This window comes from Fundulus heteroclitus, chromosome 14, assembly GCF_011125445.2.
Source record: "Fundulus heteroclitus isolate FHET01 chromosome 14, MU-UCD_Fhet_4.1, whole genome shotgun sequence".
NCBI classification, from domain to species: Eukaryota; Metazoa; Chordata; class Actinopteri; order Cyprinodontiformes; family Fundulidae; genus Fundulus; species Fundulus heteroclitus.
Genome location: NC_046374.1, coordinates 11,388,548 through 11,406,945, shown reverse-complemented (window position 1 = coordinate 11,406,945; position 18,398 = coordinate 11,388,548). Strand labels below are relative to the sequence as shown.

Genomic DNA, 18,398 nt, shown 5'->3' with positions numbered 1-18,398 from the left:
ATATCTGAATTTTTACAGGCCTGTGTGCTGTTTTGTCATCTTGGGTCAGCTGAGCTTTGCCCTTATCAGTATGGAGAACTGAGTGCAAGCTCATTGGGGGCAGGGCCTTTTCTGTAACTGGTCCTAAACTCTGGAATGAACTGCCACTGTACATAAGGCAGGCATCCTCCCTGGCCATTTTAAATGTCTTTTAAAAGCAAAGCACACATTTTCTCTCTGGCTTAGTACAGTATTGGTGTAATGTTGTTCTTATGTTATTTTATATTGATATTATGTCCATGTATTTTTTTTATTTTATCAGTTATGACTTTTATTGTACCGCCCTTTGGCCTCTGTTTGTTTTAGGGGCTTTATGAATAAAGCTAGATTAGACTACGGTAGTTATCCAAAACCGATTAAAGAATATTTCTCCAGGCCCCAAATGTTCGTTATGAGGAAAATAGCTCCTTTTTTGTGCTTATCATAAATAAGACAAGTAGTCAAAAATAAAATGCTTTTCACAGTGTTTCATTGACCTACTGCAAATTTAATAGTTAATTTCAAGAATGCATCAATTGCGAGACCTTTGTTTTTTTTGTGCATTTAAAAAGTTGCTAAGATTTTGAAACTCGTGTTAAAGAACACAAAACTACCACCGTGTTTTTCTTTTCTTTCTTTTTGTGCATATTCTGATAGTTGGAAATGGTGTTTTCAGTCTCCAGCTATCAAGTGTCCACAGATTAAAATAGAATTTTTCCCCAAATCCATTCGATAAAAATATATGTAATAAACGACCATCAATTCTGTAATAAGATCTGTGGAAGGATCGATTAGTAGCACTGCTCCACTGACCCATTTGAAAACGCCACACACACGTTATAACTCTTCACTCGATTAGTCGTCCTGGTGTTTAGGACGTTCAAGTCAAATGAAACTGTTTAACCGGAAATATGCCTTTCTCTTGCTTCCAAAATAAAATGTTTTTTTTTTTCTTTTTACGAACACAAACAAATTCAATCCACATACCAAAAATATAAATCCGTCTCCAAAACCCCCCCGACACTGACTTTATGATGGTAAAAAAAAAAAAGTGCCACCTTGTAGCGAGCAGGTGGAGATCGGAAGGTTTTATGCGTCAGGGCAAAACCGGAAGTTGTAGTCACGCGCAGTTAGCTTTATACTAGCTTACTGATTGCAGTTTTAAGTGACAAAAAACGAGTAAATACAGCACAGAAAATGACAGTCGGTTCCAATCTGTGGTATTCACAGAGACGAATCATATTGAAAAACGGGTTTGTTTTGTGTTCATACGCCGTTTAAAAAACGGGAGTTTTAGCCGATAAGTGGGATGACGCAGGATTTTTCCCTGAGCGTTTAAGTTTACTGCCGTTGACACAAGCAGCCCCTCCGCCCGGAGGAGGAGGAGGAGGAGAAGACGGGGAGGAGAGGGGCAAATCCGAGTCACAAGACTTCCCTACTGAGCCGCACCGCCGCGTTTTCATCCCGAAGCCTCAAGTAAGGCCAAAAACTTTTCATACTCTCTTGTTAGCCGAGGGCAGCGGTAGAAAACGGGTTAGCCCGCGGAGGGTTATATGTGCTCGCCCGGTGCAAAGCGCTTATTAAAGCCGAGCTAATGCGGTCCATGAGCTCCGCTGCTGCCGCCGAGGTTAGACGGCTTGTTCTGGCAGCTCGACCGCAGAGATGGTGAAAAAGTCAGCGGAAGCGGGTTCACTAAACTTCCCCTTTTTTTACAGAAACTAACCAGTCAGCTCCGGGCGAGGGGAGTGCACAACCAGGGGGAGTTTATAAGAGCAGACTGCCTCCTGTTTCTGAACAATATTCTGGGTGGAAATATAACAATACAAAAAAAAAAAACTAAATACACACATCGGCTTTCAGAGCCAATGTTCCGGTTTGTGGCGAGCTTGTATCGGAATTATGCCCTCGGCGTGGATGGAGGTAATTCGCTGAAGCAGCAGCAGGGGAGGAGGAGGAGGAAGGCTGCTCCTGCAGGCGCTGCAACTTAAATGTCCCTCCGGTTTGTTTGTTGTGTTGTCAAACAGCCTCCGGAGGCATGGAAAACCCCGGATACAGCAGCGGCAGCTTCGACGGCCTCCATCACCCCGGCGCCGGCGGCGACGACGACGATGACGAGATGGTGGACATCGCGGGCGCCACGCTGGACTTTTCCACGACGGACGACGTCCCCCCTCTGAGCTCAGGTGATCCGCGCGCTGGAAGTTCACCAAGCTGGCTCCCCCCCTGGGCTGCCATCTGATAACGTATGAAAATTGTTATAGGACTTTATCTGATGGCTTCATATGCCCTCATCTTCACCTGGTACTTCCCTCATGTCTCTGGTATTCATTGGGTTGTGGGTGAAATCCCTCACTGCCTCTCCTTTGCTTAGAGTGCGTTCCATTTGTCCTCTGTGGTCGGGATTCTCGACCTCCCGGTCTGAAGATTTAACTGGAACGGCCACCAAAGTCGACTTTACGAGTTAGAAAGTCGGTGCAGCAGGATAGTTAGTACCTGACATCTGCATTCATGATGGCTGCCACTCACAGCAACACTGAGTTGTTTGTAGCAGCTCTCTGTTATTTATGTAACATTTAGTCAGTTGTACAGGTGCTACCTTTCAGTGTTCATCAGACGGGATGTTTCTGCTCTGTTGATCTGCAAAAAATGCCGCCTAGAACAGCGTCATTGTTTTAACGACATTGGAAGCGTTGATGACGTAACCTGCGACTTGTTAGCTCCGACCTCCGAGGCAAAAAGAAACGCACCGTTAGTTGGTTGACATAAAGGGACTCTATACCAGCATTTACTCTGAATAATCTGTAGCTCTGCTGAAGGATATGAGTAATCCCAAGTTTGCTTGTTGATCAGTTTTCATAAGTTGACAATGTGTGAGATCAGGCTTTCTGAAATAGTGAAACACTTTTTTTTGACGCATCACCTGAATGTTGGGTTGACAGTATTTGTGTCCCCTGGTTGTTTCCACATATTTTTTCACAAAGCAGAAGGAAAGCCATACATGTGGCGTTCTGAAGCTTTATACAAATGAAAGTTGGATAATGTTGGACATGCGTTTGTAGTCTGCCAGATGTTTCGTCAATATTTGGGTGAAACCCATTTTGCTGCAGTTTGGAGTATAGCTCCACCTGCCACGCACATCTGGGGATTGACGTCTGTGTTTGCTTTATGTGCAAAATTGCCCAAGCAATCAGCCTGGAGCTACATGTATCTATATGCAGCAATGTTTTTTTTTTTCTCAGACGATCAGTGGGATACAGCTCTGCATTTTGTGTGGAAAATCCTTACACTTGTTCATACTCTGCATTCCTTTCCTGACAAACAGCATATCAGGATAAACGCAAACACAGATAGGATAGAATAGACGCTCTGGATAAGTAGAGATTGAAAAGCAGGAGGGGAAGAAAGACAGATTCTAAAAGCCTATTAGTTTTTGCAAGTATATGCTCAGTAAAGGGATTAAATGTTGCTAAGTGTTTGATACAATTATAAAAACATTTAAAAAGTAACACTTGTTAGTCCAAACTTTGTAATCCTCTGTTAAAGGAAATGGCTACAAGTTTAACTCCTCCCGGCCAGTAGGCGGTGCACTTGCGCTCGCCCACTCACGTTCCAACCTCCCCGCTAGCTATTGCTACGTCCGGTAGCATTAGCATAATGGTTAGCGTTAGCAAACATTTAACTTACCTGTCCAGAAAGAAAGCAGCAACCTCCGTATGGTTTCTGAAGCCCTTTGCTTCCTTAAGTCAGCACCAAACACTCAAAAGCTTGACCGATGTTAGCCTTCGTTTTTCTTCTTTTTCGGTCCGCATGAGTCTGAGAAAAGCAACGCAGAGAAGAAGCCATCTCTCAGCGCTATCACGGAGCTTCTGCGATCTGGCAACGACTGCGCTCCGTCTCACGTGACTTCAACCCTTTAGTCTCAATGCTGGTATACAATACCAGCGTCAGAAATAAATATTTAGGTATTTTTGACCCGTCAAAATGTATAAAATTTTTTATTTATGAATAATTTATTTTCCAGTAAAATTAATATTTTTATTCTGCATCAATCTAGATATTCCATGGATGTATAATTTTTGATAAAAAAGTTGGAGCTATGGCCTTCAATTCTTCTTCTGTTGGATGCAGGCAGGATTTGTCTGCAGCGCCCTCTGCTGTTTAGGAGGAGCACCGCGCTGCCTCGGGGCAAACCTTTGAAAACAGAGACGTTCGTCTCGGCCAAATTCTCGCCAGACATCTGCTGCATGAAGTAATGACTGCAGCTTTTTGCGCGAGCATCCTTTCCCACGAACCATTCCACCGTAGCTGCGGCTGGACGCTGAGGGTGATTTTCCTGCTGGAAGGCGATCCTTCGCCTCAGCCTCAAGTCTTCTGAAGCCCGCAGAGGATTTTCCTTTCCAGATCGCCCCGTACTTTACTCCGTGCGTCATCTCCAAAGCCGCTTTGTTGTTCGCGGTAGAGAAGGGCTCCCCGCAGCAGGGTGCTGCCACCGCCGTCATACTAATGGGGGGGTTAGTATGGAGGGGCTGCATCTTTGTCTGGATGTGTCAGAATAAAGGAGGCTGAATGCATAAATAGATAAAATACATGCGTCACATTCCCTCCACTTCTTGTGGATCAGGTGCTTTGTGTCGGCCAATCACAGAAAATCCCGACTAAAGGGACCTGAGGTAGACGATCATGGCGAAACGAGACAAGTTTGAAGACGTCCTCTTGACACCATAGAGCCTCGTTCCACCTTCACTCGGAGAGGCGTTTAAAAGGAGCCACGCTCTGATTCCCCCCCTCCCCAAATGTTGCCTGGTTACTGATGACGTCTCCGCCGGAGAGTGAAGTTCCTGTTGCAACATCACGGGGATGTTGTAAGAAGGATCTCATGTTTACGTGTCTGGAGACGGATTAGCGTCGGCGTGCTCGGCCAGCGTGGGAAGTGCTGGGTGGACCCCTGCTGTCTCAGCCTTATCCACCTCCTGCAGATGTTTGCTGGGTGACCTGATCACACTGGTGGGGGAGCAGAGGACTGGTTTCAGCGCCTCCTCCTTACCAACGCAGCAGATGATCCCTAAACACTGAAATAAGACCATAAACACAGACTGAGGGGCCATTCTTTAATCTCCAGTTCATGAAGTTTAGCCGAATAAACCCCGGCGTCCGATTGGTTGATATGCAGAGCAAGTCAGCTGCCTGGTCTTAAACTGTGTTTGCTGGAGCATAGCTCTGTGAAAGAGGAAATTACTAGCTGAATAACTATATTAACATAAATAGCTTGACGTTTAGTAATGTTTTAAAAAAATGACTTGATATTGTAGTGAGCACATTGACACGTTTCAGTATTTATGGTGCCATGTTTGCCCCTCTCCTCTGGGCTGAGTACAGTCAGAGCCTGCGGGAAGCCGGCTCTAATCATAAACACGTGTGGTCCGTTTGAATAGTTAAACAGAATCGGTTATTTCCTCGCCCGTCCTAGCCGCCCGCTTACCGGCGGCCTCGCTTTGTGTCTGCCAACTCCTCCGACGGCGTAAAAAGCGCGTCAGCAGGAAGGAAGTATGGAGAAGAGAGCTGTTTGTGCTGCGTCAGCTGAAGGGAAAGGAAAGGAAAGGAAAGGGCCGATCGTTCCTAAACAGAAACGCTCCTAGTTTGTGAATTAAAATCAGAGCTCAGATGGAGTCTGAGCTGTTCTCTGGTTGAAGCTGGGCTTTTCAGAGCTTTCTCTGAAGGCTGTTTGTGTGTCGGGGCTCTGGGATCATCACATGAGTTTTGGCTGTAGAGTCGAGTAAAAACCTTTTTTTTTTTCTCTCTCTCCCTGTTGACATGAAGCCCAAACTTGCATTGTAATTCTTGTGGTTTTAGTCGAACGCTCACTTCCTCTTTTTAATTCCCTCTTGATGTTTTGGAGCCAGTTTTGGGACTTCTCTGTACAAACAGAGCTTTGACGAAGCTGCTTCTTCTGCAGTCATGATCATTTAGCCCTGTCCAAGCTGCTTCTCTAGCTCCTATTAAAGCTCAGGTTTTTAGAAACCTCTGCAGCTTTGGGGTTGTTGGGGAGACGGCTGTCTCAGACGTCCTCAGACTCAGATTATTTGGCCTTGCCTCCTTAACCCTTCCCAGCAGCAGAGACTCTGTAACAGTGCGGCCATTGCTGGTGTCTTCCCATCCTGGCATTGTGTTGCCACATGGATAATGTTGGATGTTTTTTACAGACACGCGGCTCCCATTGTGGTTTAGGTTTCTTGTCTTAGAGTCACATCATCTTAGCATGATGGTAACGTTGAACCTGTAGTAACTCTAGCTTTTATTAGTGAAGGTAGTTATACTGTGTGTAAAATCCAGAACTGATAGAGGAGTGATTATGTAAGTGGTAATGTCTACACTGCTAAAACCGAAGTAGAAATAAGTCAAGTTTTCATGAAATGACTTTATTTTGTACTAGATTTGAGCAGGTAAATATGATGGTCTGCCAATGGGAAGAGTATTTAGACCCCTAAAAATAGATAATTAGATATACTGCACTTGGAATAAGATGATTAAGAGGAGTTGTTCCTTTTTCAAGTGCAAAAATCTTATTCCACTGGCAGATAATCTTATTTATCTGCTCAAATCAAGGTCAAATACGTTCATTTCAAGAAAATTTTACTTTTAGTTCCCTTTTTGCGGTGTAGACCTGCACTTATTACTTTAATTACTTAATCACGAAAGCACCTCTGGCACCAGCAGCTCTTCTTCTGGAGGGATGCCACTCTTTTCGTCCTGCAGCTCGTTTTGGCAGATATGTTCAGGCCCAGCTCCCCTGATGGCCAGTGTAGGCGCTCAAGCCTTACACCAGACGGTCCCCGGGTCTCTCCAGGACCTGCACTCTCTTGGTATGAGAGTTATTACGGGGCCCCTTGGCGAACCTAAAGCAGCGTCATGCTGTTATACGTTTTTGATAAGAAAAAGTTGCTTCCGTGTCGACGACAGCGGTTCTGGTGATTTCTCCAGATCTACTGGGCAGCGACCGGAGGTCAAAGTGGTTCCCTGCGTTTGTAAAAGCGCTTTTTAGACGTTGAGCAGCAGCCTTTCTGCTCCGCACACCCACACAGACAGGAATGTGAAGGCATCTTGCATCAGCTATTGACTTCTTCTTGGATTTGCTGACTTTACAGTCTGCTTTTGTCTTTCTTGTTCTGCATGCATTGCTCTTTTTTTTTATTATTTTTTATTGCTGACAATCTCACCTGTGTAAAAGTATTTACTGGGTTTATTACCAGTAGTGAGCAAATAAGTGATGTTATTGCCTATAATGAGTTTATTGCTGGCTATATTGACATAACATCTTCTGAGTGGTTCGTGCAGGGGATTGGCTTAGTCACACGTGGTAATGACTGACAGCTTTTTATTGATTGGACACACTGGCTATCAGACGCTCGCAGGCGCGGACTGTAGGAATACCTGGAAGTGGGGAAATACCTGGAATTAGGGCGACACAACATCAGGGAAACCTGTTATAACCAGATTGTTTTGAATATTGCAATGACTGACAGGTTTCCAACTGTCTAGAAGGAGTTCCCAGAGGTAGGAATAAAATAAAAAGACAAACCATTGAATGAGAAGGTGGGTCCAAACATTTAACTGGTGGTGTATAAAATAATTATTTGCATGAAATTTGCTTTAATGCATTTAAATGTTGTTAAAATTGTCTATTAAAGCATTTCAGGCTCATTGATAGAGCCAGTTGGTTTGAATACGTAGTAGAGATTGATAGAAAGGGATTATGGGAAATGTATCCAGCTGGCCGTTTATAATGGTGCAGCACCATTCTGGTGTCAACCACAAGGTTGAGACATAGACAAGCAAATCAGTGTTGCATTTAAAGTGGTCATCCTGCTCTTCCTGTTTAACCGCTTTAGATTTCCCTCAGCAGACCGACTCGGTAGCATAAAGAGAGTTAAAGATTTTGCCCAAGAAGAAAGTACAATCTAACCTTTAATTATTCCAAGTATCTAAATGAGGGTTTTTATATTGACAGAAAAGGGTTTGGGAAAGCCCAATGCCAATTTTCTCTCTCCAGTAATGCGTTAATGAGTGACTTCACATGAATAAACATTCATTCATATGTTTAGGGTGAAAGATTTTAATATTAGTTTTGACTCTGGGTTACAGCCGAGCTCCACATTTAGGACCTTTTTTAAGGCTGGATTAGTTCCCCCCACAGTGAGGACGGTTGCTTTAGATCTTTAGGTTATTAAAAAAATTGTTGTCTTGTGCTCAAGAAAAGGCATTAGATTAAATCAGCTGCAGTCATGCTATCTTTATTAAATTTCCTCTGACCATTTAAACGTGGATAAAAGGCAAAAGTCTCAGCAAAGTAATTACAGCCAGCGACATAAACCGGCTCTAGAAACTTCTGCATGTCGTCGGCCGCCGTCACCGAGGTCACATGAAATGCCTGTTCCCATGGCGATCAGACCTCAGGAGTTCAAAGTTCAACCCCTGCCTTGGCCCGTCTTTCCCTCCAGCTTTTTTCTTGACGCTCGTGTGTGAACGCAGCTCACCGACAGAGTGATGCAGAGAGGTGATCCTGAGACTGACTCGATGTTTCCTGAAATTCAGTGAGAGATGCTGGCCTGTGCTCCACCGTGGTTCCCACGATGCAAAGCAAAATATTTCTCCAGACCTTTTGGTCCCCTTTTGCCGGTCCCCTTCTGTGTGTGTGTGTGTGTGTGAATAATTAATGGTAATAAAAAATATGTCTGATCAGACCAACTTTGACCGCATGAGATCACCGACCGTGCACCAGTGTGAGCAGACGATGTGGAGCAGAGTACACGGCTTCCCGTAACGTTTAAAGAAACGACATGAAAGGTCCCCTCTGACGTCCTGCTGGGGGACGAATTGTTCTGGAAACGTGTGCCGGGTTAGTTTCGGCCGGAAAAAAGGCAGAGCACACACGGTCCAGACTCAAGGGAAGCGCCCAGTGAAGTACGAACGTTTGCCTCTTAGAGCCTTACAGATGGAAGAAATGTTGCAAAAACCATTTTCACTGATAATTTTAGTTTCCTTATAACCCCATTATCAAAAAAGGATTTTTCTTGTCTTTGGCAGAATTGTAACATTCCTGATGTTTATAATAAAATATTTTGTATTTATTAGAAAACTTTAAATTATTGTGTTCCTGGTAATGATACTAATTTAAAAAGTAATAATTTGAAAAGAGTTACTTTATATATTCTCTGTAAACCTGACTTACAGCTGTCTAGACTCAAGTCTGAGTTTTAGCTGATTCAAAGTGATCTCTTTACATTTATTGATTTATTTTTGGAACCGCCACTATCATTTTTACTAGTGCCAATTCCTCTTTATTGTATTTAACATTAAAAATATCCATCCAGTTAATATGAATATTCTAACCCCTGAAAGATTTTACCATTTAAAGTAGTGTTCACTCTGGGAATAAGACTAGCATCTCTCAAAACATAATAAAACAATGTAAGAAGAGAATCAGTTTCTTTTTGGAGGGTGTCATCTTTTTATTTACATTTTACTATGAAAACTGCATGTTTCAAAGGAAACAAATGAGGTCGAACCCAATGTTTCAGAGGGAGAAGCTCTGATTTACTGTTAGACTATTTATTCTAGGCACACTGGAGCCTTAAGGAAGCTTTCTGTGGTGAGCTGCCATTAATTATTTACGCTGAGAGCAGAGGTGACATCACACCATGTATGTGTGCATTGGGAGAGGGACAGACAGGCAGACGGTGAAAGCTTAAATGGACAAAAAGCCACTTCCTGTCTGCCGAGGCGTCGCTCCCTCTTCAGAAGCGGCCGCCTGAAAATTCACGTCTCCGTGGAAAATTCGGTCTTCCGTCCAGCCGTCTTTTACACCGTTTTGGCTTCTTTGCTCTTATTTTTAAACATCTGAGTGACCTAACTTTGAGTCTGCCTTCCTCGGTTACAACAAAAATGCCTTAATATATCTAAGGGAAAAGTGAAAAAGACAACAACAATTTAACTAATTTGCTTTATTTTAACCGAATGCTTGTGAATGTTTATAACAAAACCCCAACATCTTTATTTATGCTTTGTCGTGTTCTTGCTTAGTCAGAGAAAAATGGTGTTACATTTTCCATTTAAGTGGTATCTGGTATTATCAAATCAAAATGATTAAACATAAATCTATATATTACTATCCTTCCATGTTTACATTGGATAGCCCAGTTTTATTTTTTTACGACTCCAGATATCACCTATGTCTAGTTTTGGGTCTGTGGTAGCGAGCAAAAAAAGTTGCGTATTTGTTGCTTTGCCATGGTGCATTCATGGTGTTCTGTAAAAACAAGCTTTTCCCAGGAGCCGCAAAGCAATTACCGTTTCCGAAATATCTTCTTTTTTTTTCTTATTATTGGTTATGTTTTACCCCAAGGCATGGTCTGTGCTTCTGTTACTACTTTCTTTCTCCGCTCGTCGTTATCGAAACTTTTTTACCCGTAGTTTTAAAATAATATACTTCTAATAAGTGGCGAAGTATTAAAGATGCGCCAATTAGTTGACCAGATGTCGGAATGTGACAATTTCCCCCGATTTTAAAGAAGACATTTTTGGGAGGAGGGTTGTCCTGTCCATTACATCAAAACTAAGAACTCCCAATTTTTTCTTTGTGCCTGTTTTGAGTTTTCCAAACGTCAGATAAAGGTGGATAATCTCGTAATTCCTTCGTTTTCTGTTGGATTCAAAACTACTCCCTGTATCAGAAGGTACAGGACATTTCTTCCCTCAGACGTCAAGGACAAGAAGAAATGAGTAACCGTGAGGAAAAGCCTGATCCACTCAAACCTAGGTGATACCGCAGTCCCATCAGCCCAAAGCAAACGGCGCTGAAAGCCCAGCTTGGTGGTGGAGCAGCAGGATTGTTTACCTCACGCACACAGGGCTGTATCTGCGGACGGTTTGTCTCTATTGTGGCCTGTGATAGCACAGTAGCCGCTCTTTCATTTCATTCTGGACTCTGAAAGCTCTGAAACGCCTGAGGCTGATCAGATCATTTATTCCAGAGTTGACTCAGTGTTTAATTCATTAACCCGTGATGCTTCCCAGAAGTGACTAAATACCAGGTAAACTCTCCCTGTTACGCGGCATAACTCATCTGCGGGCTTTAGAAGGTGAAGGAGCGTAAAAACAGACACCGTGGTCTCACTTTACTCACTAACCTACCTCTCAGGCTGGCGAGCGCACCGTAAGCTCATTACTCAAGATCTGTAAAAATAGTTCAGCAAATCACCCTCCGCTTCCCAGACAGATTAGCCAATGGTGACGGACTTCCAGAGTCTTCTGGCTCCAGGGGGGAGGGACCTGCGGGAGGACTCGCTCCTCGAGGAGACAAGAGGGAAGACGCTTCCAGTCGGAGCTGTCAGGCTGATGCTGGAGGCAGAGCGAGGGGTCGGGGCGGGGCGGGTGAGTTTGTGGCCGTAACCAGAGATGGCCTGGGAGTTCTGGAGCAAGCGGATGGACCAGGAGGAGCTGGTGGAGGACGGTGAGTTTGGGACGGATGCGGCTTAAAGGGCGACACGCTTTTCTTGTTTGACTGCATACAGATGGTTGTTGTTTGCCCATCGCTGGCTGACGCAGCGCTGCCCGGGTTTAAATCCAGTTCACCTCGTTCACGGGGGCAGGCCCGGTCTTCCTGCTGACTTTAACTTTTCCACGGCAGAGTTTAATCATTGAGGACGTTTACTACCCATCATATGATCTGGGTCTGGTAACAGCGGGAGGTTGCGCAACAGCCAAAGGGTTCGGCTAAAACGACGGCTTCATAAAAAAAACAACAACAACCCAGCGCTCTTATCTGCCCGTCTGTTGTGGATAGCTGTGATTTTTTTTTTTCCTCATGAATCTGAGTCCAGTAAGGCAGCTTTAGTTTACCTCTTTGTTTTTTCTCCGGCTTTCATCCTCTGGCTGCAGTCAGTTTGTGTGGAGTGACGCATTTATTTCCTTTTTGCAGTTTGCATTTTGTCTTTATTAAGCCAAGTAGTTCAATATCTTTGTGAACTGGAGAGTTACTTATATGGAGTATGTTGACCCTGGCTGTGTCTGCTTCAGGCGTCGCTGACTCTGTGTTGTGACTGCAGACAAAGCTGAGAGCACACGCAGCCTATTCCAATAGTTGACACAAGATGATGCCTAAACCGGGACTTAAATAATCCGAGAAAGCTGTCCCATGAATATTTTTTTAGACACAAATAGAACTGGTTTAGCGTTTATTGAGAAAGTCCTTTCACCGTTGTCACGCTTGAAAAGTTCAGACGTAGCCTACAGATGCACTGACCAGTTTGGTGACCTATTTCTGATCTCCAGTTTTTGCTTTGAGTCAGTCTTAGCTGATTCAGACTTCTCATTTAAAGGAGCAATAAGCGAAATTTCATTATTTTAGATAGAACTAAAAATATAGTTTTGTGATAGACTAAAGGTATCTTTTTATTGTCCATGGTTCAACGTCACACACTGTCTCTCTGTGTTGTTCACATAGCCGGAGCGGACGTGCACGTGAACAGCTGCCGCTCAGGGCTAGGGCTGGACGATATAGAAAAAAAAAGCGTATTGATTAAAATAGAAATCATATTTAATCAATATCGATAATTATAAACAAATTCAAAACATATATTTTGAGTGCAGCCCTGGTTATTTTATGCTGTTGCTTTGCAATCCATTTTTAGATACAGAACACTGAATTCAAACTCAACCCTTTATTCAACCAACTTTTTATCAAAACCGCAAGGATTTAAACAAAAAGTACCCGTGAAAAAGAACGCGTGCGCTCTGAACTCTTTGAAGTTGGCGGAGCTTTTGGGGGGGGCGGAGCATTCCTCGGTTTGCGTTTGTGATTGGTTGGGAGGATTTAATGACTTTAATATTAACCTACATGATAGGCTAGAATGCAAAAGGAAGGAAAACTGTTCCATTGAACTTTTTTATGGACCCTTTTTTTTTTTCCTATCATCGATATACGCTTATCGATCGATATATATTGTTAGTGAATTATCGTCCAGCCCTCCTCAGGGCTCAGCCACTTCCTGCCCATAAAATGTCACAGCTAGGCACAAAATAGAGGAGAGCACAGCCATCGGATTAAAACGCTATCTTGCGAACACCGTTATAAAGCTAAGAGTTACTTCTTCACTAGACATGATCCTCTGAAAGGCGATGCTGTTCTGTTGTGCGTTTATCCTTTGCAAATAGATTCATACGAGCCGATAGGTGAGAAGGGGAATATACGGCTGGAGCAAGTTAGAGAGAGGTGTGGCTTGATACACCGCTTGTTTTGGTCTACTGACAGTGCGCCATCTAGTGGTGAAATATCACTTATTGCTCCTTTAAGAACTATTTATTTCTATCTTTTCGGATGCGAGTTGTCGTTATTTATTTCGTAGGTGGAGGGATATCACACTACATGCTTTATAGAACAGTCACAGTATTTTGAAATAATTAAAATTGACATTTTAAGCATTTTTTAAGCATGTTATTTTAGCAACTGGCACAGCTAGCATTACTAAGCTTAAACGGCAGTCTCTGGGTGGGTTCGTTAGAGAACATCGATATTGACATCAGAGATTTCCAAAAGTCTGCCAGTATTTCCAAATCCAGCTCCAAAGTCTGCCAGCATGGCAACATGGCTGTGCTCGATTCAGCCTTCATGTTATCTGCTCTGGGCTTTACTCACTCCCAGGGAGCATTCCACATCCACCTATAAATTAACTTCCTGTTATTTGACAAAAATAACCAATAGCCTCTGCTTAATTGTCCCCCCTGTAAACAGCTGCTCACTCCCTTAGTACTTCTTATGGCTTCACTTTTAAACTCCACATTGTTAGTGAAAGTGGCTAACTTTGAGTCTTCTTCGCACAGAGAACTGCGCCTTTGTTGCTAGCAAGACCTGGCAGCGCTTAGGTAGGGTGGATTTACCAATCAACAAAAGATCTGACGTTTGGCGTCACAGTCGCTCACGCTAAAAATCTTCTGGTTCCACTCACCAGCCGACATCACCGTGGATCTTTAGACAGCCTGTTTTTATGGTACTATTGTCCCTTCCTCCAACAGTGCTGCTTTCATGAGTGATTTCAGCACCATCAGCTAGATTTCCACTTTCACCACATTTCAACTTACAGTTTTTAAATAAGTTTTGAGTTTTCTAGCAAAGTCCATTGTGAAATCAAAGCAGCGAAACAGTTTTTGTCGTCTGAGACGGCAGTGAATGATGTCAGCCTTGATGTCCGCACGGCCCATGGGAGCATACCCCTGGCATGACTGCCCGTGTTTGCTTTTGTTCTTCCACTTTCCAGACCAGTTTAACTTGTCCGTTCAGGTGACAGCTGAATGGCTCCCTGTGTTTTCAATGCCAGCAACGTTGTTCTGCATAACTGGAAATATGACTGTGACGTGGCGACCGTGTAGACTGGTGACTGCGTAGACGTTTTCAGCCAAGAAGTGTGAAGGAATCCTTGACTCCAGCTACATTTCTGGACATTTCCTAATCTACTTACATTCTGAAGTATGCTACAGTTCATAGCCTCTCGCCATGAGATCCCCAAAATCAAATATTATTTAAGTGATTGCTTCACCCCAGGTAAATTTATATTACGGGTCATGGTAGATTCCATTCGAGTTTAAGCCTTTCACACAAAATAACTGTGTAAGTCTCTCTATTCACAATGAAAGCTGAACCTTACCTCCTCCAGTAGTAAAGAAATTAAAAACACAATTTTATTTCACCCAAAACTATTGTTTTATCCCTGTAATAAACCATCTGTATGAGCTTTGAGCTAAAAAGACTTGACTTCCTGTGTTGTTTCCTGTTTATATTGAGGGCCAGCTTTTTGATTGGTTCTGTGTGGCTATGATTGCTGATGGTGTTTCTGATTGTGCTGCTAACTTGATATCTTGTGATCTGCTTAAAAGAAAGCTGGTGAAATCAGTATCACAGCTGTCTTTCCCCCAGAATCCTAATAAGATTATATTGTCTATATTGTCTATATTATTATTATTATTATTATTATTATTATTATTATTATTATTATTATTATTATTAGATTTAGAGTTGTAGGTTTATTCTCTAGAGCATTTGTGCACACATTATTTTTAATAATTATCATTTATTTGGTATCACTTTACAAAAGGAATTCCCTTTATAGATGGGTAGAAATAGTTTATAGATGTTATGAACTGATCTGTAAACACTTTATAACTCATTCATAAGTGTTTATTATGCATTCATTAAGGGCAGCAGACAAAACCGGTCAATTTTGTTTTTATTTGCCAAATAGTGAGCCTAATCTGTACAACTATATATATATATTTCATATAGAGTTGCTTATATTAAGCATTTCAGACTAAGTTACTACCTTGTAGGCACAAACCGGTCAGTTTTGTCTCTTGCTCATCCTTAATTGATAATTAACACATATGAATGAGTTATAAAGTGTTTACAAATTAATTAATAACATGGTCTATAAACTATTTATTAGCCACATATAAGGGGAGCCTTTATAGTAAAATGGAAGTGTTTGTGAAAAATAGATGAATAAAGGAGCATTACAGTGTGAAGGTATAATGTTGATGTGGAAAAAATATAAAATATTATTTGAACCAACAGACAAACTGACTTTATGAAAATTTGTAGCCAAAAATGGATTTTAAAAATGACACAAGGCTTAAAATGTTCACAGCTTTGTTGTTCCTTTAAATGTAAAAAATGAATTAAGATAAGCCTTAAAGGAAACAGTATAATATTAAGACTCATTGTGAATGTTCTCTTTCCAGTCCTTTTTTGATAAGTAGTTAAAGATAGTTAAAAATATTTGGAATTTCATATATGAAAGGGGCATATTTAAAATATTAGTCAATTAACTTTTCCCCCAAAATTCTAAAACAAAGTAAAAAAATAAAATTTTAATTATAATTTGTGTAGCATTCTTTGCTGTAATTTTTAAAATAGATTTGATCTCTTTTTATGAAATGGATGAAATGTTGAAAAAACATTACACTGGGTCAACCGCAAAGATGTTTCTTTGAATTGTTTTGTGTGTAAAAATCACAGCGTCACATGCATACATTTAAACATCCCTAGCAGTAATGCAGGACATTTTTATTGCAAAGTGTAAAGAACACCAAATCAAGAATGGAGTCCTGTGGGACTGCTAAAGTGCACCCATAATACAAGCATGTTTTTATGATTTTGGAAAAATTTAGTTGAAAGATCATGGCTGATGATATAAAATAGCATATTTGAAATCGTGGAAAAAAAAACCCTCAACACAATAACGTCCACATTTCTGTTTTTACTGAAACACATTTTTCATTGGGAGAAGTACTGACACCTACCTCCTAGTTATTTTTATTTTTTTTACCACAGTGTGCGCTACACTGAAAACCGTTCACTCTCTCTATCCCACTGATGGCAAGAGATTAAAAATGTATTCATTAGTCTGAATCAGTTTTGCAGGAACGCCGCTATCGTCAAACTTTTTTACGTTCATTTGGTTGTACCTGCAAGGAAAAGTTTCTGTCATACATCACTGGAGAAGATTGCTGTAAAGGGAAACACTCGTCCTGATGAGAGGTATGGCGAACTTTATGTAGTTGGTCTCATGAAACAAAGCTGAGCTCAGACATTCGCCTCCAGCTAGCAATAAACCAGATGGTTGCAATTTTAAAACATCTGCTGGTTCTGACCCCTATTATTAAATCTAAACAATTACCGACCACCATGTCTGTATATATGTACGTACGGTCATAATGGACAAAAACCTGGCTAGATCCTAAATTATTAATGGAGCAGGTTATGATCCGTCAGAGTAAACAGGGTTTTTAAAGTCGTCTGGCTTGGTTGGAGAATGAGATTCTGATATGCATTATGGTAAAGTTTAGGAAAAGAGTTGAGCTCGTGTGATAACTGTTTTTAAGATGAGAGACAAGAGAATGCACTGTGTCAGTAGAGTGTCTCCAAAGGCAGTGGTGGTGCTTTTCCATTTTATGGAATGGGACAGCACAGGATTTGCAGGTTTTTCCACTGTAGGAAAAAATGCCCCGATCGGGACCTTGTCGGCATCAATACAAGTCAGTCATTAAACAATAGACATTTGTCCTATTGGGGAAGAAGTCCCCCGTCTGGTACCTAATAAAAACTCCTTATTGGGATGCAGCATCTGAGCCTCATATGATGAAGTGGTTAATGTCAACATATATGTATATATGCATTATGGACAGACCAGCTGGGAGGAAGGTTAACCCGAGGGAGAGATGAGGTAATGCTTCATATTTACAAAGAAGAGTCTGAGGTCTGACCCAGAGACTGCAATGCCTTTTTCCCAGACACCCGATCAACATCGCCCTCTCACCTTTTAAAGTGTAACTCACCCCAAAATCAACTTTTTTTGCAGATAAACTGGGCCTAAGGGTGCTACTGATCAATTCTATATATATATTTTTTTTTTGTTTAGTTCTGTATTATTTGTCTTAAAACCTTTGTAGTGCTGCTCTCTTAGGCTTGAACGGTGACTATTTCAGTCAGATTTTCCTATTGGTTCAAACGTTAGACGCTTCTGTCGCCATAGCCCTGCGTTCAGGGGGTGAAAAATGCTCCACCTCAAAAGACAGTTCTGTGGCAGAACCACCAGATGCCTCCATGGTCACTCCATGTTTCAACAGGCCACTTTCCCTCATCCTGACCGCAGCAGCAGTCATCAATGCTTAAAACTCCCACCGCTCGGCCGAGTCTCTTGGGACCGACCACTTTGGTGGCAGTTTTCAAAATGTGTCTTACGGCCTGGTTATGCCTTTACATCGAGGTTTGTTGTAATTCTGTCACAAATCTATTGAATAAAACATGTATGCAGATGTGTGAGGATGTCGCGTACGCGTTAGTATGTCTAGTGGGCTGAACGGAGACGGGGTCCTTGTACATACGAACACTGAGCTTCATGAAAACCTGGACTCTGAGAAGTAGTTTGTGGCGTGTCTCAAGTCAGTGAGAGCTATTTAAATGTGTAAATTAGCAAAAGACAATATGGACCTAAAATTAAACGGGCATCTTTACTCTGCCTGTTACATTAGGTAGCGAAAGCGTGCAGCAGAATGGTTCACTAGAAGGATCATGTTTAGAAATAAACAGTATCGATTTATACTTTATCCTGGAAATATAATATAACAAAGCAAAACAAAGGTCACAATTATCAGAGTTGCCGGTACAAAACTTAAAGAAATAGATTTCATGTTTGTTCATATACTTGGTGCTTTGCTTTAAATGATGGAAAGTTGAACGATGGGTGTTTCAGCTGCTCTCTGCACAGCTTTCACCACTGGGACAGATGTCTGGAGACGGCAAACAGAGCGGGTCACATGACCCAGTGACAGGA

At 42.0% G+C, this 18,398-nt stretch overlaps 1 protein-coding gene across 3 annotated transcripts in view; it reads left to right on the top strand.

The window, feature by feature from the left end:
* The first annotated feature begins 1,159 nt into the window (after positions 1-1,159).
* clcn5b (chloride channel, voltage-sensitive 5b) overlaps positions 1,160-18,398 on the top strand; it is a 38,580-nt gene continuing 21,341 nt past the window's right edge. Inside the window, exons 1-2 of one of the 3 annotated variants that reach the window (XM_012874965.3) lie at positions 1,160-1,938; positions 2,043-2,201. In XM_012874965.3, coding sequence (XP_012730419.2) covers positions 1,884-1,938; positions 2,043-2,201 — 214 coding nt within the window. In that variant the 5' untranslated portion in view covers positions 1,160-1,883. Of the gene's footprint in view, positions 1,939-2,042; positions 2,202-11,405; positions 11,525-18,398 lie in introns of those variants that run through there. The other 2 variants (XM_012874966.3, XM_012874967.3) reach the window with 2 other exon arrangements.